The 24,955-nt window shown below is 52.5% G+C and overlaps 10 protein-coding genes across 10 annotated transcripts; 4 read left to right on the top strand and 6 right to left on the bottom strand.

Moving 5' to 3' along the window:
* Window positions 1–980: 980 nt before the first annotated feature.
* MRS44_007028 (uncharacterized protein) lies at window positions 981–2,309 on the bottom strand (the record flags this gene model as incomplete). Its single annotated transcript, XM_046280461.1, has 3 exons — window positions 981–1,503; window positions 1,552–1,667; window positions 2,181–2,309. The coding sequence occupies 3 exons, from the start codon at window positions 2,307–2,309 to the stop codon at window positions 981–983; spliced, it is 768 nt and encodes a 255-aa protein (XP_046139330.1).
* A 459-nt stretch (window positions 2,310–2,768) lies between these two features.
* Window positions 2,769–4,925, top strand: MRS44_007027 (uncharacterized protein; the record flags this gene model as incomplete). Its single annotated transcript, XM_046281823.2, has 3 exons — window positions 2,769–3,721; window positions 3,789–4,635; window positions 4,686–4,925. 3 exons carry the CDS (start codon window positions 2,769–2,771, stop codon window positions 4,923–4,925), a joined length of 2,040 nt encoding a protein of 679 aa, XP_046139331.1.
* Window positions 4,926–7,189: 2,264 nt separating this feature from the next.
* On the bottom strand, window positions 7,190–9,501 carry MRS44_007026 (uncharacterized protein; the record flags this gene model as incomplete). The annotated part of the gene is made up of 3 exons (XM_046271964.2): window positions 7,190–9,053; window positions 9,103–9,163; window positions 9,243–9,501. 3 exons carry the CDS (start codon window positions 9,499–9,501, stop codon window positions 7,190–7,192), a joined length of 2,184 nt encoding a protein of 727 aa, XP_046139332.2.
* Window positions 9,502–10,192: 691 nt separating this feature from the next.
* MRS44_007025 (uncharacterized protein) lies at window positions 10,193–11,059 on the top strand (the record flags this gene model as incomplete). The annotated part of the gene is made up of 3 exons (XM_065621965.1): window positions 10,193–10,446; window positions 10,642–10,724; window positions 10,776–11,059. 3 exons carry the CDS (start codon window positions 10,193–10,195, stop codon window positions 11,057–11,059), a joined length of 621 nt encoding a protein of 206 aa, XP_065478037.1.
* Window positions 11,060–11,349: 290 nt separating this feature from the next.
* On the bottom strand, window positions 11,350–12,668 carry MRS44_007024 (uncharacterized protein; the record flags this gene model as incomplete). The annotated part of the gene is made up of 5 exons (XM_046274441.2): window positions 11,350–11,580; window positions 11,629–11,727; window positions 11,778–12,298; window positions 12,352–12,514; window positions 12,567–12,668. The coding sequence occupies 5 exons, from the start codon at window positions 12,666–12,668 to the stop codon at window positions 11,350–11,352; spliced, it is 1,116 nt and encodes a 371-aa protein (XP_046139334.1).
* A 369-nt stretch (window positions 12,669–13,037) lies between these two features.
* On the bottom strand, window positions 13,038–14,519 carry MRS44_007023 (uncharacterized protein; the record flags this gene model as incomplete). Its single annotated transcript, XM_046274442.2, has 1 exon — window positions 13,038–14,519. One exon carries the CDS (start codon window positions 14,517–14,519, stop codon window positions 13,038–13,040), a length of 1,482 nt encoding a protein of 493 aa, XP_046139335.1.
* A 1,030-nt stretch (window positions 14,520–15,549) lies between these two features.
* MRS44_007022 (uncharacterized protein) lies at window positions 15,550–17,114 on the bottom strand (the record flags this gene model as incomplete). The annotated part of the gene is made up of 4 exons (XM_065621964.1): window positions 15,550–15,681; window positions 15,741–16,081; window positions 16,250–16,355; window positions 16,773–17,114. The coding sequence occupies 4 exons, from the start codon at window positions 17,112–17,114 to the stop codon at window positions 15,550–15,552; spliced, it is 921 nt and encodes a 306-aa protein (XP_065478036.1).
* Window positions 17,115–17,326: 212 nt separating this feature from the next.
* MRS44_007021 (uncharacterized protein) lies at window positions 17,327–19,079 on the top strand (the record flags this gene model as incomplete). The annotated part of the gene is made up of 6 exons (XM_065621963.1): window positions 17,327–17,411; window positions 17,716–17,744; window positions 17,807–18,122; window positions 18,163–18,244; window positions 18,294–18,513; window positions 18,717–19,079. The coding sequence occupies 6 exons, from the start codon at window positions 17,327–17,329 to the stop codon at window positions 19,077–19,079; spliced, it is 1,095 nt and encodes a 364-aa protein (XP_065478035.1).
* A 616-nt stretch (window positions 19,080–19,695) lies between these two features.
* MRS44_007020 (uncharacterized protein) lies at window positions 19,696–22,326 on the bottom strand (the record flags this gene model as incomplete). Its single annotated transcript, XM_046278091.2, has 7 exons — window positions 19,696–19,875; window positions 19,930–20,155; window positions 20,253–20,319; window positions 20,502–20,671; window positions 21,239–21,368; window positions 21,418–21,580; window positions 21,628–22,326. The coding sequence occupies 7 exons, from the start codon at window positions 22,324–22,326 to the stop codon at window positions 19,696–19,698; spliced, it is 1,635 nt and encodes a 544-aa protein (XP_046139339.2).
* A 1,271-nt stretch (window positions 22,327–23,597) lies between these two features.
* On the top strand, window positions 23,598–24,615 carry MRS44_007019 (uncharacterized protein; the record flags this gene model as incomplete). Its single annotated transcript, XM_046281825.2, has 4 exons — window positions 23,598–23,610; window positions 23,684–23,823; window positions 23,913–24,362; window positions 24,427–24,615. 4 exons carry the CDS (start codon window positions 23,598–23,600, stop codon window positions 24,613–24,615), a joined length of 792 nt encoding a protein of 263 aa, XP_046139340.1.
* Window positions 24,616–24,955: the final 340 nt, after the last annotated feature.

Raw genomic sequence — 24,955 nt, 5'->3', positions numbered from 1 at the left:
GACAACAAAGTCAAGGAGAGGTAAAGAGGGAGGCGGTAGGTTACAAGTTCAGATCTTTAATAATGCATTACGCGTTAGAATGCCGTAATTGGCCTAATGCACTTAAAGTGGCCGAGTACGTCAGAACTTACCACAATTCATTCATCAAGAGTATGCCCTTGTCGTGGCGGTGAACGTCATCGCATGCAAGATGGCCTTGCAGGCCATAGCGATGGCAAGTGCGTTTGCGACGACGAGGATAGTGTAGGTCTCCACGATCGGCATCGATGGGTTGTCTGGAAGGTATTCGTAGCTGTCAGCGCCGCGGACCGCATCAGTGAAGGCCGCTGCAGCGAGTAACTCTTTAGGCATTGCATAGGGTGATTTTGCCACTCCTAGTGAGAGAGCCCGCACCTCCAAGGCTCGAAAGATTGGTGCAGAAGTGATGAGTCGTTCGATGATCCTTTCGACCCTGATATATGAGCCGCTTGGGGCTGAGAGCCTGAACTTTTCTTCTATAACTTAGACCTATGCACATTTGCTGATGCATGAACTGGGTTTTCTCCTGACATATCGGTAATATGGTCTAGGGCAGAAGGGTAATCTATGAAAGTGGCTATATCATTAGAGCCTGGATGGCAGATATTTGGAAGGAAAGGTTCTTTGGAGTCTTTAATCTTCTTTAGATCAAGCCAGGGGTCTAAATCTCATAACATTAGCATAAGCAGTTTACAGAACTGAACTGAGTTGCGTAGGCTTTATATAAGGCCAATAGCCTATAATAAGGGTTCTCACGGGGCCTAAAACAGTGCGTTATCCCAGATCTAGGGCCTCACAGGCGCATAGAACCCAAAAGTGGGCTCACGCCGGCACCTCATCCCAAGCTCAGCCTAAACTCAGCCCTCCTCAGTCCGAGCTCAGCACCAACTCGCCTCAGAGCGGCATGAGCTTAGCTCCGGAAATGGAAATGGATTCCAGTGTGCTTGAGTTTCGTCTCCGAGTTAATCGGCATTCGGGGCCAGATGGTTGTACAATGGAGCGGGGCGGGAATCTGGTGAGAGAGTGCCATCTTGTCTCGCTTGGATCATGGACAGATGCACAATGTCATCTTTGTCGTACTTTCCAGGCTTTTCGATTTCGATGCGCGATCCGCCGTTAGACAATTGGCACATGAGCGGTTGTCGTGATCTAGAAACTGGCAGTGTGGCGGAGTTGTCATCAGACTCGGAGTCGTCATCAGAGTCAGACTCGTCCACGTAGTCTGGGTCGCTGGGGTAGTCTGAGCCAGTGATGTAGTCTTCATTCTCTTCGTCAGAATACACGACGGAAGAGTTAGTGACGAACGATGAGAAGCGACTATCTGATCGTGAGTCGGGGGATTTAGTGCGCGGAAAGGCAGAAGGAAATGGCTCGTCGCCTTCAGAGGCGGAATCGGGGATAATAACGTCAGAGACCTCGGCAACGCTTGTCTGTGCATGGAGAGTCGATGGGCTGATGCTGCTACCAATTGGGTCAACTGGGGGCCTGAAAACTTGTCAGTGTCCTGGTATACGCAGTAGCGGGTGTACAAACCTAAGCCACTCGTCGACGATTTCATCCGAGGCCTCCTCGAGACTTTCAAGAGACGTTTTATCAAACCACTTTCCCAGCAGGTCCTTGTCGTCACAGTTGGAAATCACATAGGTTACCTTTCATTAACGTTAGGCTTTCCTTGAAGCGCCGACAAGGCACATAGTACCTTCTACCAAGGTAGCCGCCCAAGGGGCCTATCGCTTTTAGACAAGTACCACGTATCTGTTAGGTGCCCTGAAAACTCGACCGTGAAGGTGGATTGCATCGCTGATCCTGGCTTCGAAAACATAAACTCGCCCCTGAGGTTCACTGCAACGGCTACTGGTTTGTGTCTGTCATATATGCAGATGGCAAGGACGCGGCGGTTGTTTGAACCATGCTTCTTTATGTTGGACAGACTGACGAGATGACTCGCTGGTTCACTGAGGATGAATACGTGGAGGATATGATCCGCTTGAGCCATCTCCTCAGCAAGCGGGACTAGAAGTTTCTCATGCGATTTCCCTCCGACGCGAGAGCATTCCAGTACATGAACACAACCAGGATTGATACGACACCCTTTATGGGTATGGAAATGAGCAAGTACACAACAGCGGTGCAAGTCATCGTGATCCCCTCTTCTAACAAACCTTCTCAGGCACAACTGGAACGACGAATAGTACGGCATCACTATCCCTCGCAACATCGTCATCGGTTTCAGTGCTGCTACCGAATATGAGAAATAGAACAACCGCGACACTGCTCTCGAGCAAGTGCATGGTCAGGATGTTTGGGCCCACAGCAAGCAACTCGAACAGCTTTCCACTCAGCGACTCCCCGTCTTAGTCTAGAAAATTGCAACGCAAGAAACCGGCAGTCGATTTATCGCTCTTGTCACCGTTGGTGAAGATCGGGTAAGCTTCACCAATACAGTCACGCACTTGTCCTCTCCTAATTGCAGCATAACTTTTCCAGCATCAAGACGTCCTGAAACGAAGTATCACGAAGGTCGGCACACAGTTCAAGGTCACCATCCTTTGCCCTAGGCTCGCTAGAGGCGATAGACATGCCTTGCCCGATGCTGAGCCATTGGAGCCGGAGGAGCAAGTCCAGAAGGACTGTGAGACAGACAATGCCAAGGACCCTCCTCGTAACTCTTCTATCGCCAAACAATCCACGTGGAAAGCAGCGACTCTTCCGGCGAATTCTGCTCACCTCCAAGGCGTCAACACCAAGGAATGTCTCGCCATGATCATACGCGCCCGCCCAAGGGGGCAGCCGACCACCACTTGATCCCAGTCGTCTTCGATTCCTACCATGACGCAAAGGCGACGTCCAAAAGGTCTGACAGGCTCAACACCGTGGCTATTCTCGGTGACCCCGACATCAAGAACGGGAAGAAGCGCGTTACCGCCGTCTTTCGCCTCCACCAACACGCTCGAGTTTGGCCCAACACTGCCCAACGCAATGCTCGCCTCAAGCCTCTCCTGAACGACATCCTCATCGGCAATGGAGCAAGGTTTACCCCGCGCCATGACAACATAGACTCGGCTCGTCCCATCGGCCAGCTTCCGGCCTTGAACATCTTCCACTTTGGAGCTCACCCCCGTGTCGTCGAACTTTGCGAGATGAAACTTGACGAGTATGATCATCGTCGTTTCCTCACATACTTCTCCAAGCTCGCCCTCGGAGTCACCGTTGCGTCCGCTCCTGGCGGTTCAGGGAAGTCAAGGCTTTCTTCCATTGTCGATACGCTGTTTGGACACATCGTTGGTATCGACAAGACATTCGTGTCTGCGCCCTCCAATGGCGCTTGCTCTAACATCGAGGAGAAAATCGACAGCATGAACTTGGAAATAACAGAGGAACTTGTCAATGAAGGGCATGAACTGCCCAACCTCATGTCCGTTCGAGGATACGCTATCGAACAAGAGGCTCGCAACTGTCTCCAGATTCTCTGCGGCAATGGGTATCGCGAAAGCGACGAGCTCGATCCTTGTCCATGGAAATTCCACCACTCTCTTTGCTGGTGGACTTTCTTGGTCCTTGGATACAACATTGCCGACATGCAAGCTCTCAACCTTGTGCAGGACAACAAAGAACTCTGTGACCTCCATCTCCAATTGGAAGCTCTCCGGGACCTCCCAGACCCAACGACTGCAGGATCGTCCCACGAGAAAGATGACACCGAGTCGAAAGGAGCTCCCAAGGCAATAAATCCCCTTCGAATCTTTTGCCGACCTTGTCAAAATTGCAAGAGGTGTGATCACCGTCCGCGAGTACGCTGAGCGACAATCCGGCCTGAAGCGGCAGTTCACGCTCCGCAAGGACATTGTCCGCCTCATGAGTCAAGTTGTGATATGCAGCAACTTTGTCGTCGTCACTCCGAGCATTGCCGCAAGTGAGCCTTACCAGACATACAACAATCAGTGTGCGAGAGCTGTTATTCTCGACGAGGCAGCTGCAATGCATCGCACCGACGGCCTCATCGTCTATGGGAACACACCCAGACCCATGATCGTCTTGATGACAGCAAACCAGAAAGACGAAGCAGGAAACGACATTAACCGGTTCGGTGACGATGCTAGGGTCTCTTTCCTTAGTTGGTGGCTCCATCTGGGATTCCCTGCTTTTCATCTTTACAGGCAGTACCGAATGGCCCCAGGAATGTTCGACTTGTCCCTTGAACTCGTTTACCACAACCTCAAGGACGAGTTTAAGTACGCTGAATCGTGTGAGCAGACTAACTTCTCTCACGCCGGCGATATCTGGGCGTACTTGCAGCACACGGCCAACTTGGTTCTGCCTGCCGACACGATGGCGCCTGTTTTCATCAACTGCCACAACTGCCCCAGCCGCGTGGACTCTGTCTCCAAGTCTCGCTACACCGCCCGGGCAGTCGAGTGTATGGTGAAGTGGCTGCAGTCATTCATTGGCGCACTGGGTGTCCCCACAGATCGGATTGCCGCCATCACACCTTACCGTGCCAACTCGCAGCACATCCGGTCCCGGTTCAGTGCAGAGCCGACCTTAGAGGGAATCGAAGTCTCTACCATCGACACGTTCATGGGACGGGAGGCAGACATAGTCCTGCTTTGTCTCGCGGTAGACAAGGAATCCGGCCCCGGGTTTACACTGTTACAGCCCACCCCCAGCGACTCAATGTCGCCATCACTCGTCACAAGACTGCTTTGTTTGTGGTTGGCGACATCGACACCATCCCGGCCCCCGACTCTGACAGACCCAAGCGCCCGCGGACTGAAGACGCGATGGCCGAGGATGGAGCCCCGGTCAAAGTCAACCTTCGCATGATGACGAAGATGTTTCAGTTGTTCCGTGACGATGGCATGATCATCCATCTCCAAGGGGATCCCAACGTCGACCCAGACGCATGATCACTGAATGACACGGTGCTGCTGCTGATGGAGGCGGCAACACCTGGGGAACGTCTACTCCCACTAGAAGTGACGACACCTGGGAAAACATTGTCGCTGCGGGATGTGCTAAGACGGCGGTTTACTGGTGAAAGGAGCAGTGACATGGAGATGCGGCACTTTGGGCGGATGAAGCAGGCCACAGGGGCAAAGGATGAAAGTGCCAGCTTGATTCTCATAGTGGCAGTTGAACGGGACACTCGTATGTATGGTATCAAAGAAGTAAATAAAGAAGCAAAGAAAGGCTGTGTGTCGCCTTGGGCTGCCGTTGCGTTACCGCCGTATCAAATATAGTTCCACCTTCAAAGTAATCCCAGTTTAAGCGTGCCTCATGGAATGAAGCTCGAGTGTTCCAGGCTGGTGAGTCGGGCTAGGGGGCAAGGTCTTGTTAATACGATGGAATAGGGAAGGTAGTTCCTACGCAATCAATAGTACCGGTAATCTGCGTGCAAGGCGGGTATAAATTTGAGATGGCTGGATGGCTCCGGCGTCTGAATTGAGATGTTCCATCCAGAGCATGGTTCTTACAGCTTGAGGCACGAAAGGGTGGTCACGTGAGTGGCCATAGTCCCTTCGGAAAATACTTTATCCATCTGTCACGTGCCACAGCCCTCAACGGGCTGTCACGTGTCCCGTCTCTTCTGATCTGCGAATGCCTTCACCCGCGTCATGAAAGGCTGGATTGTTGAATATGGAATAAGCGGGGTTTTCCGGGCTTGTCTCATTCCGCGGTAGATTTCCCTATTTGTCAGCCTTTCGGCGAGTCTTTTTGTTATTTCTTTTAATCCCAAGCCGTATTAATTACTTGCACAGGGAGAAGCCCTGGTCCTTGATCCGTCGTTAGCGGCCATCTGGATCAGTGACAGGTACCAGCTTGATCATTACCACACAGACGATTGTCATTCCTCCCGCGCTAAATCAAGGGCGGCCTTCTCCTTTGTCACACATCTTAAGCTCATATCAACTACATGGAATCCAACCTCAAATCCTTGAAGCCCGTACACTTTCTTTTCTCACAGCAGCTTTACAAGATATGTCAGTCGACGCCTGTTTGACCTTCGAGATCTTATCCCGACAGGGCCTGTAGTCGTACAGGGCCAACCACCCTCCCGTCAGCCGAATACTCGGCCCATTGAGGTCTTGCAAGGTATCTTGGTCTCTTAAGTCCTTGCCGCGGGGAGGCTTCAGTTTCTTCTAGCTCAGTGGCCAACGCTCCAACATAGGAGTGGCTATGGAAGAGTAAGACATTTGCCGACTATGGGAGATGTGTGTTGCTTGGTTCCTCAAGTCTTGCAATATGATACCATAGCTTATCTATGACTGCTCATCGCTGCGTTTAACAGATGCGTCGCAGAGCCCAGCTTGACGAGCCTAACAATGTTCAAATGGGAGCTGCGTCAAGCGCCCAAGGATGGACTACTGGCTGCTATTGAAGAGCACTCTGTGTCTTTTAGCACCCGACCGCGTCGCTCACAGGATAAGACAAATTAAACTCGTGATGTCATGGTAACGTTTCAAGAAACAGAATTGCCTAGCCAAGATCATGCAGGAGAGGAGAGTCTGGTACCTCGGCGTCTCCGTCGTTAAGGGGCTCTGGCGTCTATTTGTGTAATCTGAAGAAGAGCATTGGCGAAGTGTCAAAGATTGAACCGGAGCCCCCGGTGCCTTCTTGTAATATCAGGAATCAAGTCCTCTCTCGGGCAGAACATTGCGCAGCTGCTTCATTGCTAGGAGTCACATGCGCGTGATACTAGCGAGACGTCTTTAAACAAGCAGTGCTGCTTAAAAGTGGCCAGAACTCTCTAAGCCTTGTCAAGGTATATTATATTACGTGAATTAGATTAGACCATATTACTAGAGTGATCTTAGCATATGTGTTTCAGATCAACCACCTTTACGTCATGATGAGCAGAGTTCCTGCTGTCATGGATAACATTGGTCGTTAAGTAACGGCTGGCCTGAACTGCTATATGGTAGCCATGGAATTCATAACACACGGGTCTAATACCTAGAGAATCCTTTTCATTCACAAAGCCAGAATATACAAACATCCCCTCGCCGGGTGAAGAGGTCATTGGCCCAAATGAACAGATTCGGCAAGCCGTCAAGTAGGCAAGAGCAGGGAGATCTTCCATAACTCAAGACCCCTCGTTGCTTCGTGTTATATACAGTGCCCAAGGCCTCTCATCGTGAGTAAAACCACTATTTCCAGATCGAACTATGACCTATGTTTGGCTCGATGACTCAGTGACGCCGATATGTCCGAGTGAAGATGCCAACCCTGAGTCCAAGTCTCTCATTAAGTCTCCCCATAACAGCGTAGAAGGCGTCTCTCCTGCCCAGGATGGATCGTCAGATAGGTTGCCCAGCCCGATATTGGCCAACGCCTCTTCCCCAATACTCATAACATTGTATGTGCTTGGGACAGAGGATTCGTCGACAGTCTCTGGGCTGGTCTGTTGGTCAGCAGGCGTGTTTGCGGGCGTGACTATTCCCAGTCGAGCGCAAAATGCTTGGACAATGTCCAAGCATTTTGTCTTGAGGGTTTGAGCTAGCTGCACCATGTCCGGGGAGCCAGATCTCTCGAACACTTCCGCAGCCCGGGTGAGTGCCTTACGTGCTGATGGAGATAGTGGACAAATGGGATATCCACAAGCAAAGCCAGCCAGGGCAAAAGTTGCCGTTCGTTGCCAGTCGATAACTTGGTACCAGCCCGTGAGGATCTCTGAGTCGTTCAGTACCTGGTGTAACATGTTGGTCACCATAATGGCAGAGTTGACGCAAGTCATGCAGTGGTTGTCGCTAGAGAACGTGCCCAGAGCCGGTGTTGGTAGAAATGAATTGAAGGTCCTGGTGAGCATCATGATCAGTGTGTGATAGTCGAGTTCGAGGATCAGGCGCTGTCTCTGTAGCCAAAGAGGCTCTGTCTGACTCAGGTTCAATGCGGAACGGTCAACAGAGAATGGGACTCCCTGTACTCGTGGTGTTTTGAGTGCTTCTGGAAGTTCTTGGATCCATACTTTAAGTCGTTTGAGCTGTTGCGAGAGATACTGGGCGCACTTCTCGCGTGACGAAGGATGTTGATAAAAGTCTGGAGAGTCTATGTCTTCCAAGACGTCCTCGGACACGGCCACCAACTCGGTTTGGATCTCACGAACTATCTGGAAGAGTCGTTGCCTTTCGTACTGGAAACGAAGCCAGTTGACGTCTGCGAGGGTAAATGTTGGCCCGGTAAGCTGTGCAACCTGGTCTGGTTCTGGCTGCGACATGCTGTATACCTGGGAGTCCTGGATCGCGAATGGACGGCCCAGGTACAATGAGAGCTGTGTATCGAGGGTGGTCAAACACGTCCAGATTCTCGAGTCTGGCGTCAATAATCTTGGCTCGCCCTCAGACATCTCGTCACGGTCATTCCCGAATTGAAGACCCAGCGATTCTGCAGCTCTGATCGCTGACCCGATAATCATGGAGGCCGAATTAACTTGGCCGAGGGCGAGGAGGTAGATGGCGTTCAAGAAGTAACACTGAACTGTGCTCAAGGATGGGACTTCGAGATCCTGACTAAGAAGTTGCTGAGATTGGAGGTAGAAGCCGTATCCTGGTTGATCAGGAAGAGCGACAGCGTCCGATACCGTGTAAGAGGAGCCGAAGTGAACGCACAGCGCGATAACAATGTCCACCAAGGGACAGGGCTTTCTTCCCGTTAAGCTATGCCAGAGAGTATCATAGTGACGCCGAAAATCGGCCTCGTCTAACACAGGATAGACGGCGTGATAACCCTGCCAGTAAAGGTCGAGTAAGGCGTCCTGCTGCTCGCGTTGCAGCTGACTGGAGGTTTTTATGTGAGATGGGGAGGGTGAGAATTTTGGAGCAGATAGAAAGTTGGACTCAAAATCCATCTTGGTGAATGTTGATAACCGATGGGTGAAGTAGACGAGCGATGAAGGGCCATAGTAGATTCCGTTCATCCGTGTTCCCTTCCATCTTGGGGAACGTCTGCAATTGGACATACTTTTGACACTGGACGGTGACGGCTCCATCAACTTTGTCTCAAGTTCTCGGACCTGACTCCTCAGCCGCTGGACCTCCCTGCGCGCTTATCAGCCATATGTGAGCATGATATGGGGCCTCAACTTACCGAGTCGCGGCCGCAACGCTCTTGAAGTCATCACGACCGGAATTGACGCATTCTCGCTTCGCTTGCTTGCAGTTACGACACGGGCGCACCGAGTCACACTTTACCCGAGTCAAGCGACACCAGTCACACGCGCGGGAGACCTGAGCTCTCTTTGTGCGGGGTTGGGATGGCGGAGACGGAGGTTTTTCGCTCGAGAGCGAATTTGGCGTCGTGATGTCGAATGTGGTGAACATTGAGCGAAGGGAAAGAAGGTACAACGCAAGATATAAGGACGAGGGGCCCAAGAATGAAGTCTTTGACGATGGTTGACTTGTGTGTCCGTCCGTGGAGATGGATGATGTAGACTGTCCGCCCAACTCCCAGACGTGAGCTCAATGGCCTGTTAGCGTCATGCCCCATATTTGTCAGCTTCCTCATCTCGGAGCGTGGCAAACACCATGATACAGTGACAAACAATCTTGAACCAGCTGGAAAAGTAGACGCTGAGTGTCTAGAAGCGGGGAATCATGTTTTTAATGGATCCCAAGTCTAGACTCATCATCTTGAGTCCGTATTCCTCATCATCTCTCGATACCCTTTAACTGCCAAGACTGAGTTGCCTACCGACAATCACGGCCAATCATGCCCTTGTCTGTTTCTGGATTGGGAAATCGGAGATGCTCCGAAAACTCCTTGCGGAAGGGCCCCACCCTCGAATTGTCAATGCTGAGTCTCCAATTGAGCGGTTATGGTTCTTGCGTGTCTTTGTCAAGGCTCAATGCCGGGAAGGCATATCGTAGATATGTTTGAGAGGTAAGACTCTGTTCACTAGGGTCTGGGCATCGTTTGCAGGCTGTTCAAGTCCGGGCTCGGGGGTATCCTAGCTTGTTTGCCTTTCGTGTGATGTCCGGCGGGACAAACAACTCGGAATTTGCCAAAGAAGCGCATGGCCTGGACAACTGGTAGCACCCTCACCTGTTTTGTCCTCCCTGGAGATAAGGAAATGCGGAGGGGAAGTTATTGAGAGCTGGCCCTGCCTGGGGCTGTCAGCCTTTATCACGCCTTTGTCCTCATCCGACACATCACCACTGGACACTTCATCTTGCAGAAGATGAAGATTCACTTGGCTCTCTTGATATATATCGCACACGTTGCCCTTGGGTTGAGGCCCAAGGAGCGCTCGGCGACGTTCTGTGGAGATCCTGCCCAAGACGACTATACCCTTGTTCAAGGTGTGAGACTGCCATTTGGACGCAAAGCGCATCACCAGCTAATGCGTTTCCCAGACCCATTCTTCGGCGATCAAGATTTCGGCCAGCCTGGCATTATCCTCGAGACCGTTTACGGCGACGCTTCTCTGCGCTGGTTCATGATATACCAGAATAGCATCGACTTCAAGCCATACCGGGCTATGAATGCAAGTTGTTCTGCTTGACACCGGGCCTAGAGCTAATGATTCCAGCAGACCCCATCCAATACCGCTGTCTTTATCAACGTTCCCATGTCTTGTCGCTCTTTTTCAGGAAGAATCGTCCGCGGCTCAATTGTTAACTTCGACAGCCGAGCTCATAATCTGGGCACTTGGATAGAGATCAACTGGGAGAACTACCCACGAGCGTATGGAGGAGTGTCTGTCATTGAAGGTATCTCGAAACGCTGTGCTGGAAGTCAGACCGGGATCTAACATCATCCAGGCAACGACGGAGCTGTACTCTTCCAGTCTGAAGACACTGGGGCCCCGGTCATGGGTTTCCCAAATAATCTCATCCCCATCGCGCCGGAAGAGTGCAGAACGATCAAAGACAGCCAAAGTCCAGCGCTGAAGCCGACTGACAAGGATGGATACGACCAACAGACCAGGGAGTTTACTATGGGGATCCTCGACGACGAGAGGGTGTCGATCCACAAGAACTACACCGCAACGGTTATGTCCCACAGCGGGAGGTTCAAGGTGACATTTCTCTACGGTTATCATTGAGCTAAGGGTGGTCGGGGCTATACAAGTGACGGATGTGCCAAGGTTAACACTCTTGCTCTCAGTTCAACTACTCCTTTTAACATTACCGTCCTTATCATAGTCCACGCCATGTTCTCTGTCAAAATGGCCGACTTTCCCAATTCGGGAGCTAAAAAGAGAGCACGAGATAACCTCCTCCAGGCTCAGACCGCCGCAATGCGGGGTAGGTCTCTTGGCCCAATACCCATCACCGTCCACTGTCTCAATGCCGTGTGGGGAATCCTGTCCTCGTGAGATGGGCCAATGTCCAGTCATGATCGTAGATAATCTATCACTCCCTTCCCCCACCGCACAGCACTCTTGTACTTCCACATCCCTGGCGCATTCCCTTTGGCGAGGCCCTCGATGGCATCTGCAAAGGCGTTTCCAAGGCCTTCCTCCTTAATCTGACGCACGGGGTAGAGGTACGTCTTGAATGAGAAGAGGACGGCCCCCGTATTGGGGAGGCGAGTGAGAGTCTGGAGCTCGATGCGAAGGAATGTCTGTCCAGCGTCAGTTCCGGTGTTCGGAGTGAAACAAATCAACCGCACCTTTCCAATGTCCACTTCTTGATCGTCCTCGTACGTGTCGTCTCCGGTGATGTGGTTCCCCTTTGAGTTGAACAGCTCCGTATGAGTCTGAACCGACCACTGCGTCCATGTTAACATAAGAATCTCGATCTGTACGAAGAGCAACTCACGTTCGTCCTCTTTACTCCCTTGCCAACCTCCAGCTTCCCAAAGAATCTCTCCATGCTAGCTCCAATTCGGTCATACGACGGCACTGGTGCATGAATCTCCTGGAGTGTCTTCCCCAGCTTCGCAGATGGATCAAAGCCGGCGGGAAAACAGCACATGAATGCGACAGATCGATGACCTTCGGGGAATTTCTGAAGAAGAAAGAGATCTTCCTCGACTGTCTCGCCGAGGACACGCAGGGCCGCCTCGGCATTGGTCATGGGCGTGGTCGGAAAAGACATGCCTGTGACAAGGTTTCTACACACGGACTTGTCGGAGGAGAGTTGGAAGATTGTGGGAAAGCGAGTTGGTAGATACTCAGATAAGAGGTACGTGTAGACTTCTCGCACGGCTGCGTCGCCCTCGGAGATACAGCCATGGACAGTAGAACCATGTTGAGCGATGAGTTCCCGTCGAAGGTTGATGCGGTCCAGATAGTCTTGATCGATGGTGATGAGCTCCGACGGCGTATCAGCCTTGATCGCTGGGAGAGAGAGTCAGCAGTCCAGCGTCTTTATCCTTAAGTGCTAGCCATACCCATTGTGATGTGATACGTGGGCTTGAACGGGCGCAGTTGTCGTCTCTCGGAGCTCTTCCAGTCAAAGCCGTATAGAGGCTCGACGTGTAATTTCTCTTCTCGAGAAATAACTGCCTCACCCAATAGCGAGTGTTTTCTCCGACGGCACATCCATTGTTTAGTCTATAGCACAGTTAGACAGGTTGGCAGCAAGTAGAAGTAGTGTAGAACAGACCAAGGCTCTCAGAGCCCAGAATGTTAAGAACGCTGCGACGGGGAGAGCGATCGATTGAATCAGTGGCCGCAGGGCATAGTCAAGTCCTTGGTTAAAGTTCATCTTGAGATGTTGTGATGGAGGTAAGACGACCAAGGATACGGCTTCTAGCAGCAACTCCAGCATATGGACGCTGCCCTTTTTATGGCCATTATTGCAGGTTACTCCGCACTCCGATATCGCGGAGAACGCCACTCGCTCAATCCTGAGTGAGGACCTTCACAATGATAGACGTGATCATGGGGTGTGGTACTGTACCTATTGGGCTAGTACATTCCACCACATCAACTCTCATATCCGCGACGAGATAAGGAAACGTTCATTAACATTACATAGCCCATGCAAGTGTCCATCTAGCTTATCCCACATGGCTGGTATCGTCTATCATATATACAATCCGTTCTCGACAATCATCAACTTGAATCTAATCCATCACAGCTCCCACCAAAGCTCTATCACCTCGTCTTTCATCTCATTTATCTTCAGCGGAGCCTTCCTGGCATCCCCCACCTTTTCAACACGTCCAGGTATATCGTCCTCTACACGGTGGACGTACACCTGCCGCAGATTCTTTCCCACCTTTTCCGAATCGATAAGACGGTAGCTCTTCTTAAGGCGACGGTCCATCTTGGATCGCATCGGAGCCATGCTCCACTCAAAACCTGCGGCCCCTTCCCAGCTGCCCTCCATCTTGTTCAAATCAACGCTCTCCAGTCCGGCGGAGTACTCGACGATGCTGTAGCCATTGGTGAAGACCGTGTCGGACCCGAACGTGAACCGCTGCAGGAAACAACTTCCACAAAACTCGGAAACCTTGACCATCTTGTCGACGGGGGCCTGGTGCCACGATTTCCAGTGATGAAGACTCATGGGAAGACGACCAGATTCGTAGAAGCCGCTCATATCCCCGCCCATGTCCAGCTGGTGGAGTCCTTTCACGACCGAGAGCTTTGTCTTGGTTTTGCTGTAGATACACTGCTTGAGAAGACCGTCGCCCTGGGGCACATGCTCCGCTGTCAGACATGCCTCGAGATGCGGGTCTAGCTCGCGAAGAAGTGCTGGGCTGAGAAAGATTCCTGCGCCACCGAAGCCCATGTATCCATGGTGATTGACGGCGTCGTGGTTCTCCGACAAGCCGCCCACGTATGCCGGCAGCCTGTGGTCGTATTTGCCAAGAATCTGACTGATCGGGTAGAGGGAAGGGAAGAAGGTGTCGTCGTCCACGATTGCCGTCCATTTCGTCTCGGGGGTCGCGTAACGGAGCAGATCACGTACAATGGCAAAGTGCTGCTCGTTGGGGGTGATTTTGTCGTTCCATGGGCTCTTAATAATCAGCTCGACTCCGCGATCGTGAAACTGCCTCGTCAAGACTTCATATTTGGGTTCGTCGCCAGGGTCCGTAATCACCGCCAACAGCCGAGCGTGTGTGTTTCCGAGCCAGCTCTCGAATTGCGGCAGCGACTCGTTCAAGCGATCGAGGTTGGTGGCAACACCGAATAGGAAGCCAGAGTAATCTTGGACGGGGTATGCCGGCGGTACATTGAGCGTGATTGGTTCGCAACTTGACTCGGTCCAGCCCTCGCATGCCTGGTCCAGCTGGACAACTTGTCCGCGCTTGATGAGGGGATCCGGGTTCTGCGACACAACCTGGCTATCGAGCTTGGCGTTGATGACCGGCCGGATGCATCGCTTTTGGTACACGACGTTTCTTGTGAGGCCGTAGGCAGGGCGACGGAGGTGATCGAGGGTCGAGGCGCAAGACGGGGCGACAGCAAGGTTTGGGCGGTCGGCCTTCGCTTCGTCGAAGTGCAACGGGAGCGAAATGAATCCTCCGAGGTTGAGGAAGAAGAGTGCGGCTACCGCGAATGCTGTGACAGCAATTCTTCGCCGACCGGATCGGTAACGGGATGGCATTGCCAACCTCGCACACGGATACACCGCCAAGCGATTGTTTCGAGACAATCGATGACGTCGCCGACGGCGTACAGCTCTTATGGGTTCGATGCGGTGCTATCTGGATCGAGCGGGAGTGAAGGGGATCTCGACTATTCGTTGCGACAGAGCTTGAGCGGTAGGTTCTATCTGAGGAAGAGTTGAAAAGAGTCGTGCACTCGGAGATGTCGCAATCACTTCAGAACACGAAATCAGGAGGTTGGGCGATGATGGATCGGAGGGACGAGTCCGTCTGGTGAGAATATAACCAAGAATGGGTATAAGGCAGAAGAAAGTAATATGAAAGACATCAAGACATATGTACCCCAAAGCGCAAACTGCTGATGTGCAAGACAAGACGGGGAGAGAGACAGATCGAAGGTGAAGAAATCATGCCCGGGTTCCAAGGTCGCCCGCCAGGGGGCGGACAACTCTAAAAGCGTGGGGGGTGGGGCCGAACGATGTCCGGAGCGGCAGGCAATAAACCCGTGACTTCCCACAACCCGAAGCAGTGACAAGACAGGTTCCAAGTTGTGTTGCGCTGCTTTGGACACACAATGCGAAGCTGAAAAGTGTCATGGTTGATTTATTTTCCCCATGTTTGGACCGCATTCCTGCTGACGGAGGCGACGTCATGGTTCGTGGATCATGATAAGCGTCGTGGGAAAAGTGGAGACGGTCGCCCCCTATCATGACCGTTGTGTTGGCCAGATGCTGCGATGGCGATAAGAGATAAGCGATAAGCCGGCTGATAGATCGAGGACAGCACAACCGACGCAAATTGAGGCAGATGCTTCTTCTTTCTCAGCATCCAGTTACTTCATCACGAAAACCAGGTACAGTGTTGTATATATTTTTAGAGTGAGACAGTGTCTTAGTTTTGTCTTGCTCGTAGAACACAACGCGTTAATACCGACGGCAGAGATGCATTAGGACCGAGATGGGGGCTGGCCTCTTCTCACGCACGTGACCCGGCATTTGGGTGATCGCAGATGCACAACCAGAAGTGAGGCTATCGCGACTGCACACCTCCGCCAGTGTCCCGCTCGCGATGGAGGCGCTTTCTGGCTGCTCCTCCCTGGCCTCTGAGGCGGCGAAGGAGGCCATTGATTCCCTCCCTCCCTCCCACAGAGTGTGCCTTGCTCTAAATACTAAAGAAAGCCGAACCACCTCACGCTGCGATACTTTAACGGCCATACCTACGTGCCAGCGCCGAAGATGAGAGTGAGCGACGAGGAATGAGCACGCAGGTGACTGGCTACCTGCCCGTATAAGCTCGTCATCAAGTCCTCCCCGGCCGGCAAGGTGCTCGACCGCGTAGATGAAGACAATGCCAAACACAAATAACCACGGCTTCTCCGGTTTGGGGCCTTCGCCACCTACCGCGTTAAGGCCACCACGTAGAAGGAAGATGATGTTGTCTTGAGCTGGAATTCTGGCTCTCAACTTGCCTGGATTCTCGCGAGATTGAGGAGTGACCACGATCACATTGTCAGGCAAGGCCCGAATAATGATCTCAGCGTCATTCTCCTTCGCGACAGCACCTACAAGACCAGCCACTTTAGTCTACTGCCATTCAACATCTGCGGCGTCATATCTACGAATTGTATCTTCCAGATCGCCGCTGTCTTCCTCAGCGGCGAGGGTGAGGCTCGGTACGGCTCGGCTACCTTAACTCTATTACCTCCTTCATGGAGGCGAAATCCAAATACCCAAGATCACCCATAACGGGTCGAATCCTTGCTCGAATCCTTTCGCCATCCAGTTCTCGACAAAGTAATTCACATTCTCTGCCGTCGGCACTTCAACATGGATATCCTGTAAAACGAAGCAGCACCTCCTCAAAGCCACCTTCGATGGCATCGCTACCGAGAAGACCATGGCTCGATAAAGCACTCGTCGCGACCCTAATCTCTTCGAATGCACGAAGGACCGCGAGGCCGCCAAGACGAATGCATCACGATGTCCTCCTTCCACTGCCCCAGCTACCATATATGTACCTTTCCTCTTCGCCATCAAAAGAACAATGCCCCCTTCTTGTGCCCACAAGCCCAATTACCGTTCAACATCCTTACAGACATCTATAGACACTAGATCAAGATATCTCTTCAGTCTCCTCCGGCGTGAGCAACCCTAATTAATAAGAGATGTTAGTTACACGCGGTCTCCTGAGTGTATGAGCAGTCTCGCCAAGTAGAATCGGTTCAATATCTATCGAGTCGAAGGCATTCTAACCAGCTGCAGTGTGGCGTTTGCGACTGCGTCGTGAAGATCTTTTAGCTTGCGTCCTCTCTTCCCACCGTAATATTGGTCTACAACATCGTCAAGTCCATCTTCCGTTGTCGAGGTGGCGTCAAATGGACCAAACCATTCTTCTTGTACCTTGAGGTTCTCGCAAGCCCCCAGGACCTCGTCGTTCTCTGCGACACTTTCCACCTCAAGCGTAAACTCGAAATGGGGCCCACCTACCTGCGACAAGAGAAGCATGATTCGGCGGAGGGCGGGCTTCAAGCCTCCCTTTGTTGGCCACTTTCGGTCAGCAACCCCTGCGGCATCTTGGATCTTGGCAATGGTCATGCCTAGCTGATGCTTTTCGCCAGGTAACGACGAGCGATCCTCGCGCTTTGAATCGACAAGCCAAATCCCCGAAGAACAGTTGTTCCTTCACACCGGGAATCTTTCTTCGACTCTTGCCATTCCTTAGCCAAGGCCCACAGAGTTCCCTGAAGAACCTCAATGTCTTCGAAGAGGCTTGCCGTCTCATCTTTAAAATCCTCTACAACAACGCTATGCTGAAGGGGCTCGCTCTTCTAAAGGGTGATAATAAAAGCCCCGGCGGAGAGGACAAGGATAAGAAGAGTCAGGGCCGCTATGGTAAAGTGGAAAGGGTCTGATCCCCAGGCGACAGTCTTCGAGAACACATGCTAGACGAAAGCAGCCTTGAAATCGGTCGGGGTTCGCGTCGGGTTGGCTCCGAAGATCACGTCTCCAGCCGTGGTGCGAGAAGCGGTCAAATCGGTCTTTTCGCCAAGTGCGTGCTTGACAAGCCTAACAAGGCTCACAGAAAATATCTAATATATTACACGTTAAAGCTCTGTGCCATCCCAGTAGACATGGTAACCTACCTACCCGAGATTGAGAAGCTTGTTAAATCTGGGGGTACTAAGATCTGGTCCAGGCCGGCGAGCTCTTCAACCAGTTGGAACGGTATGGCGATGCTATTCCGGAAGGAATTCAGTTCTGTTCCCACGCTATTCTCTTGATTTCAGCCGTCGCGGTTATCCATTATCGCAGAGTTCCTGCCGGAAATGTGGCAAGCAATGTTACCCGGCTCTTCCATGCCAGTTCACAAGCCCATGCGATGGCTTCGTTTTGCCATCCAGGTATACGAGCAGACAAAGAAGAGCCCCTTCCTCATCGGAGTCGGCAACAGCCTCTCGGACCCTACCCTCAATAATTTCAACGACATTTGGATGGTCGATACTCCAAGCCCCGCGGAGAACGGATATTCAGCTGCTGTCAGAGCGTACCTTGGGCCTTTCAGCGTAGAACGGCACCCCCCTCCCCGTCCGGCAACAAGACACGGTAGACCAATCTGACGCTGCTGTCCAAACCTTCGATGAAGGAAGCACGCCCGACGATGCCAGCGCGATCAAGCAGATTCTCGTGTCTCGTTTTCTTGACCGCCAAGAAGCTCTCACACCCTAGTATGGTTTGAATGAGAGGATGGGCGACGGTTCGACTGACCAAGCGGAGTTGCGCCGAGATAGAACTACCTCGGCGATGTTGTGCTTCGCGTCCTCCCCTTGCCGCCAAGCAGGAGCTCCTCTCTTGGGCAAGACACCACGCGATCGAGTGGGTGCCAGCGCTCTCGGGAGCGTGTCAACAACCCGAAGTCTCGCAAAGCGTTTACCTCTGGAAGGGGAACCAACACAACCCGGAAGCCACTACAGCAGCTCATCGCCTCGAAAAAAAGGTTCACGTCGTTGGAGCAAGCCTATCGTCGCCAGAAGACCCAGTAGAGAATCTCACTTAGTGACATGGACCGTCGACAGTTTTTCCCACCGGGACACTCGATTAAAAACCGAGATTCGCAGCCAGGCAAGGGCCTCAGAAATCGTGGCACGGAGCGTGGCATCCATGGGAGATGTCTGACGTCGCCAGAGCACGGATCTACAGGAAACCCCTCCCAACATCCAGGAGGTCATCAGCCGCGAGTGCGCAGGCCTCAAAGAGGCCATGCGTCTGGATATCCAGAATGCCATTCAGGCCCAAGCAGCCGCGACCAAGGGAAGCCTCGCCGAGCAAGTTCGGCAAGCTGTCAAGGAAACCATGGAAGACGCTCAGCCTCAGAACCAGGATTACCAAGTCACCTTGAGTCAACTCCGAGATATTCTTCAAAAGCTTCAAGACGCCAAAGTTTCACCCAACTGCAACATAGAAGGACGAGCTGAAACAAACCAGCACTCCCAACACGTAGTTAGTGGCCTCGGCCAGATAGATAGCGACGTGGCCACACCGATGAGCATGATCCATTCCTAGCAGACAGTGATTTGTATCCTTAATTAATATCCAAGAAACACCACGTTCTCTAATGGTTAGTACGGGGATCACGCAAGAGGAGGGCCACAGTACAATCACTGGGAGCGTGCACATTATAGAAAGAAACCCAGTGGTCTATCAAGTAATAATTCTATAATTGCCGAAGGTCATAAGCCGTGAAAGTTCTCCCTTCCCATACCTTTCCCATGGTGCCTGTGTCGTAAATCATCCGTGATAGCCCTGCCTATATTCCGTATTCCGTATTTCGCAGTCCGAGTATGAGTATATCACGCCGTGATTGCTCATTGTAACGAGAAAGAAAAGGTCAGCAGAGCGAAGTCAATCGTAGCCGACATGCCGTTCCATACCCCTGCACACCTGAATGCGCTGAGAAGAGAGGAAGGCGATGGTAATAAATACCAGAGGGGAAAAGATGGAGGAGGAAAAAAAGGAAGGTGAAGGCGCATGTCAATCCCACGTCGCAGTACATCCCGTCGGATTAGTTACGCGCGTTCTCCATCCCAACCAGTCGCTCATACGTGTCCCAGCTGCACTTGGCCTGCATCGCCATGCGAAGGACAGGTGGAATATGAGACTCGGTGTCCAGGAACCATTCTCACAGTGCTTCCAAATCTTTCGTGTCTGCCATGGCCCGGTGCTGCTGGTCCATCTCCTGGGCAAGGGTCTCGCGTTGCTGGGCCAGGGAAGTGCCAAACCCTTGAACGATGAAAGAGACATCCTGCTCCGCCTGAACAGTCTCTTCCCAGGCATACTCATCTCTCTCGTCGTAGTAGTGCTACTTGATTTTGTCCTCCCAATCCCGCAGGTGATCACAACAGTAAAGCAACACCTTCTTCTTCAGATCCATCGGCAAGACCCGGATGACTGGCTCGCTGAGCCACTCTCGCATCGGGCCCTTCAAGAACGACTGGGTGAAGGCGGGGTTTCGAACTTGGTTGACAAGATCGCCAGCGCGCTCGAGAGCCTGGGTCCTGGTGATGGAACGCTTGACTACCTGGGGCTGCAGTGCCTGCAACGCTTGTTCCTCGTGGGGCAGCATGGTCGTTACGCTGTCGCTGAATCAAGGTAGTCACAGTCTGGTGGGAAGGCTAGGTACAAAGGAAGTGTTAGTTGCTATTACTGCAAAGTTATAGGCACACGGGAAGCAAGTACCTGTAATGTAGGATCAAAACTTGGGTAAAATAAGCCTGGCGGCGAGTGGAGTTGCTAGTAATCTGTCCTAGAGCAGAGGTTAGTAAGACGTGAAGGCTCTGGGAATATGTCCTTACTTGCGTGACAGAGTGACAGTCAAGTTCATCAGCCTAACGTGCAGTTCAAGAGTGACATGGGTTTATCTTCAGAGGCTTAACAAAACGTTAGCACTCGACTAAACAGAGGATAATAGAAGATGCAAGAACATACTGTAAGAAACCTTGCGTGGGAGATAGAGAGCTACTGAGAGGAATGCAGAAGAGTCGTTGAGGGATGAAGAAGGAAGGGCTGCTTTGAGGGATGAAGAAGAGCCGCCGTGTCGGACGAAGAAGAACGACCTCAGCATGGAGGTAAAGGGATAAAAGGTGACCTTGCGAAAGCTGCAAGTAAAGAAGTGCGATGCAAAGGAAAGGTAGGAAAGGGAAGGGAGGTTTGCGACGAGCTTAACCTGCCTGGGGAGGGAAACTACTAAGAAACACGTCGAAGTGCAGAGAACTGTGTTGACATTAAGAATGTCTGTGATCATGGGCAGATGCTTGGTTAGCGAGTTATTCATTCTTGAGATCTCTGGTTTAGTATGGTTATTCCGCCTTAGAGGAGATAAACCTGAAATCCCCAACTCGCCTCCTAAGCAATCAAGATGTGGGGCTCCAAACGGGGCAAATCGCCTGAATGTCAAACGAGTCTTTATTGTATGTTGTCGAGTGGCAGTGGTGCCTGTTGTTGAGGGGGGCAAAGCTGGGAGCGACGTCTCGAGGAACGAACAGTGGCCTGGAGCTAAACCATGTCTGTTTGGTATCGGCGAAAGAGAACCAGCGGCCGGAAGCGAAGCCATATTCTATAGACGCTGGCGGAACTCATACTATTAAACGAAGCACGCATGTCTTGAAGCCTTTGATCTTTGTCTCGACCTTGGCTCAAGTCATGATCATAATCCTGCAGCTTACAGGTATGGCTTTACCTGTTCTTCCGACCACACCCAAAACTTCTCTGCCATTCCCGTTCCGCCCTCGGACTCCGGTAAGGCACCAGCCTGTAGGTCTGGGCGGATGGGCATAAATCGACCCCAAGGGACAACTAGACGCCGTTAGAAACCATGCCCTCGGTAGGGAATTGGGCCACTTACCCCAGATCCCAGATTTTTCGATTGTGATATCAGGGGAAAATGCAGCAAAGAGCTCGGTGTAAGCTCCATTAATAGGGGGGTAGCAAGTTACGACTCGAGGGTAGTACAACCACCAGGCTGAGGTACGGTCAAGCTCGCTGTGCAAGTTCCCGGGGTTGAGCGCCTTTGTATATTAGCAACTGGCTGGCCGAGGGCAATGAAGAGACTTACCACGCTCACAATCCCGTCCTCCTTATACCTCCTGGCAAACTCGGCATTATGGTAATAATTGCCAGCCTTGCTGACACCGTACTTGTGCAGGATCGTGCGCGGCTTGTTGTAATCGAGGTTATCGGGGTCAAAGCCGTTTGTGGGTGAAAATGCATCGGCAGCCGAGCTGGACACCCAGACGACGCGAACAGAGTCTTTCAGCGCTGTCTTGGCTGTCGCCTGAAGAAGAGGCGTGAGGTGTTTGGTAAAGAGAAAGTGGCCGACGCAATTCGTCCCCAGCTGAAGCTCATATCCCTGCTTCGTCTTTGAGCCCTCAGGGGGCGTCATAACGCCTGCATTGTTAAACAGGAGATCAAGCCTGGTCTCAGCTCCAAGGAACTGCTTTGCCGAGGCACCAATAGTGGTCAAGTCAGCAAGGTCAAGCTTGAGCAGCTTCAGTACGCCACTGGACGACGGATGCTGCTGCTTAATGGTCTCGATAGCGGCCCGACCTTTTTCCTCGCTGCGACTGGCGACCCAGACAGTGGCGTTCTTGCTGTAGAGCACCTGTGCAACCTCACGGCCGACGCCTGTGTTGGCGCCCGTCACGAGGGCGACACGGCCAGTCAGATCAGGCACTGAAGACTCTGTGAAGTGTGGTTTTGGCGGAAACGCTTGGCTGAGGGCGTTGATTGGATTCATTATAGGAAGGGGCGCCATTTTTAAAACGTTGATCAATGGTTGGTGGTATTCCTGAGACTGTCTTGATGGTTGAAGGCTCAACTCTCCTCTGCGGCACGGATATCACGGGACAACTCTCGGCCGCGCGGGGCAACGAGCCGAGGAGCCGGAGACTCGGCGCTCTTGAGACAGACAAGACATTCTTGCCCGTCTCTCTGACGTGCTGAAAGCGATTGCATTGTTCAAAGAGAACACCGTCCTCAAGGAGGATTTCGCTTGCACGACAGCCTGGAGATAGATGACCTGGAGCCTTTTTAAGTGCTTACGGTACGTATGGGCCCTCCTTGGCGCATGCCCGTGTGACTTGATTCGCCTACGGACTCACCTACTCTGGCTTCGGCATGGTTTTGTAAGGAAATGAAAAAGGCTGATTGTGCTGGGAATGACAAAGTTTCACGAATAAAAGAATCACGTGGTTAGGATGAAAGACTCGACTCTGACCAGACCGAAAACACAACACAGAACAAAGCTTCATCATCCATCGTGATCTGGATGAAGCTCCCCTCTGTCGATTGGCGCCCTCTTCCCGAAATACGCTTTTCCTTATCGGGCTAACACCCCCAAGTCTCCTCCAACGTCACTGGCCATCCTCGCTGCATCGTCCCCTTGCCCCCGCTCAGCCACACCTCGGGTGAGCCTCATCAGCCTCATCGGACTGGAGATCGGTGGCTTGCCATTTCGAGTCTGTGGTGGACGTCAACCTGCCCCAGCCATAACATCGGACAAAAACGTCACCCTCAGCCTTTTCCAAGCCCGACTCTTCTATCCCTCTCGTTAATTTCGTCTCGCGCATTCACCTCGACCGGCCGCTTTCCGTCTTCACTGTTCCCTTCTCTCATGCCGCGGTTCGTCCGGTGCAATCGACCGACCGCGGACCCTTCGCGACCAACCATCGTCGTCCACCACCTCTGAACCGCGTTGACTGCGAGATCCTCCGATCGCATCTGGCCCTCCCGAGAAGCAACCTGCGCAGCTGTCCTGGGATATGCTTTGATATCGGCGACCACGGCGCATTCTTCCTCCTCTGCCGCGATCGCGTTTGACTCTCCCTTGTCGTCTACAGCTTGCTGTTGCCCGTCGATCGATCCTCCTGTTTGTTTGCGCCATACCCCCGCCGTTCGAGGCAGCCCCCTCTCTCGTCGTGACAAGTTCATCCGAGCCACCTCCGCTCCCGGGCCAACCTCCTTTCCTTGTGCAACCCGAAGCGATTTACAGCAGCCGTCTCCCGCGAATCTCGTTGGCCAGTCATCATGAGTGTCCCTTGTAAGTTGCCCGGCGACCCCTTGGCACAGACCCTCTCCCTCTGCATCAAATGCTAAATGCACAACTCGCCCAGTGACTCCCGACGAGCGTGAGCGCTACACGTTCATCATTGATGAAATCCTTGAGTCGGCCGACCTCGAGACCATCTCGCGAAAGAAGATTCGACAGGGTTTACAGGCTGCTCTCGGCGGGCAGGATCTCAGCGACCAGAAGGTATGCAACCTCTCTACCAGTGTTGCGCTTGCTAGCTTCCGCCTCCTGCAACCACCTTTTCATTCCGTCTAGCTAACTCGGCATGATAGGACGCCATCAAGCGCCTTATTGAGGATCGTTTTGACGCCGTTTCTGGAGCCGACAACGGCATCGTGCCCCCCTCCTCCGTCGAGCCCTACGCCACCAATGGCACATCCGAAGCTGGCGAGACCGAACAGTCGGCGACTCCCGAACCCTCGCGAAAGAAGGTCAAACGATCATCCTCGGCTGAAGACGCAGACGCTCGCCTGGCCGCCCAGCTGCAAGCCCAGGAGAACAGCCTAGCCAGAGGACGCAAGACCCGGGGAGGGGACAAGGCAAAGCCTGCCAAGAAGAAGGCTGCGCCTCGCAAGAAGAGCGCCAGGAAGGTCAAGGCCGATGACGACAGCGACTTGGACACAGGGGACGCCGAGGTGGGCAAGAAGAGGAAGGCTGGCGGGGGTTTCCAGAAGCCGTTCAACCTGAGCACTACTCTGTCAGAGCTCGTGGGTGAAACCCAGGTATGTACCGTGTTGGGGTTGACCCAGGTAAAGATGTTCGGGTGGACTAACATGGATGCCATAGCTGTCCCGACCTCAGGTTGTCAAGAAGCTCTGGGAACACATCAAAGCAAACGATCTTCAAGATCCCAAGGACAAACGCCAAATTATATGCGACGAAAAGATGCAGGCAGTCTTCAAGCAAGCCAGGGTGGACATGTTCCGGATGAACAAGGATATTGGAAACCACCTTTATCCGGTTGGAGAAGAGTGAGCTACGACAGGATGGCAATGCATGCGCATGCATCGGCACGAGGAAAGTCAATGAGGATTTCAGATGACAGCGTTTTAGGCGCGCAGCGGCGTAACCGGCATTGATGGGTTGCAGGTTTTGTTTATTCCCCTTGGCGGCAATGACAGCATATGGACAGGGGAGCATACTGGATGATTTTGGTTGGATGAGTCAACTGCTTTGGCTCTGGGTTTACCAGTGGGTTTAGTAGAGGCCATCGAGCAAGTGCTCTGGGGGTATTTATGGCCTGTTGGGAGATGGAAGTAAAGGATGGGAGCACTATAGTTGCTGGGGAGTGAAGGGCATTTCGTCTTGGTGGGCC

Source organism: Fusarium solani, assembly GCF_023522795.1.
Source record: "Fusarium solani strain SB1 chromosome Unknown bctg00000003_1, whole genome shotgun sequence".
Lineage (NCBI taxonomy): Eukaryota > Fungi > Ascomycota > Sordariomycetes > Hypocreales > Nectriaceae > Fusarium > Fusarium solani.
The sequence above is the reverse complement of the archived record's forward strand: the minus strand, read 5'-3'. Positions and strand labels throughout refer to the sequence as shown.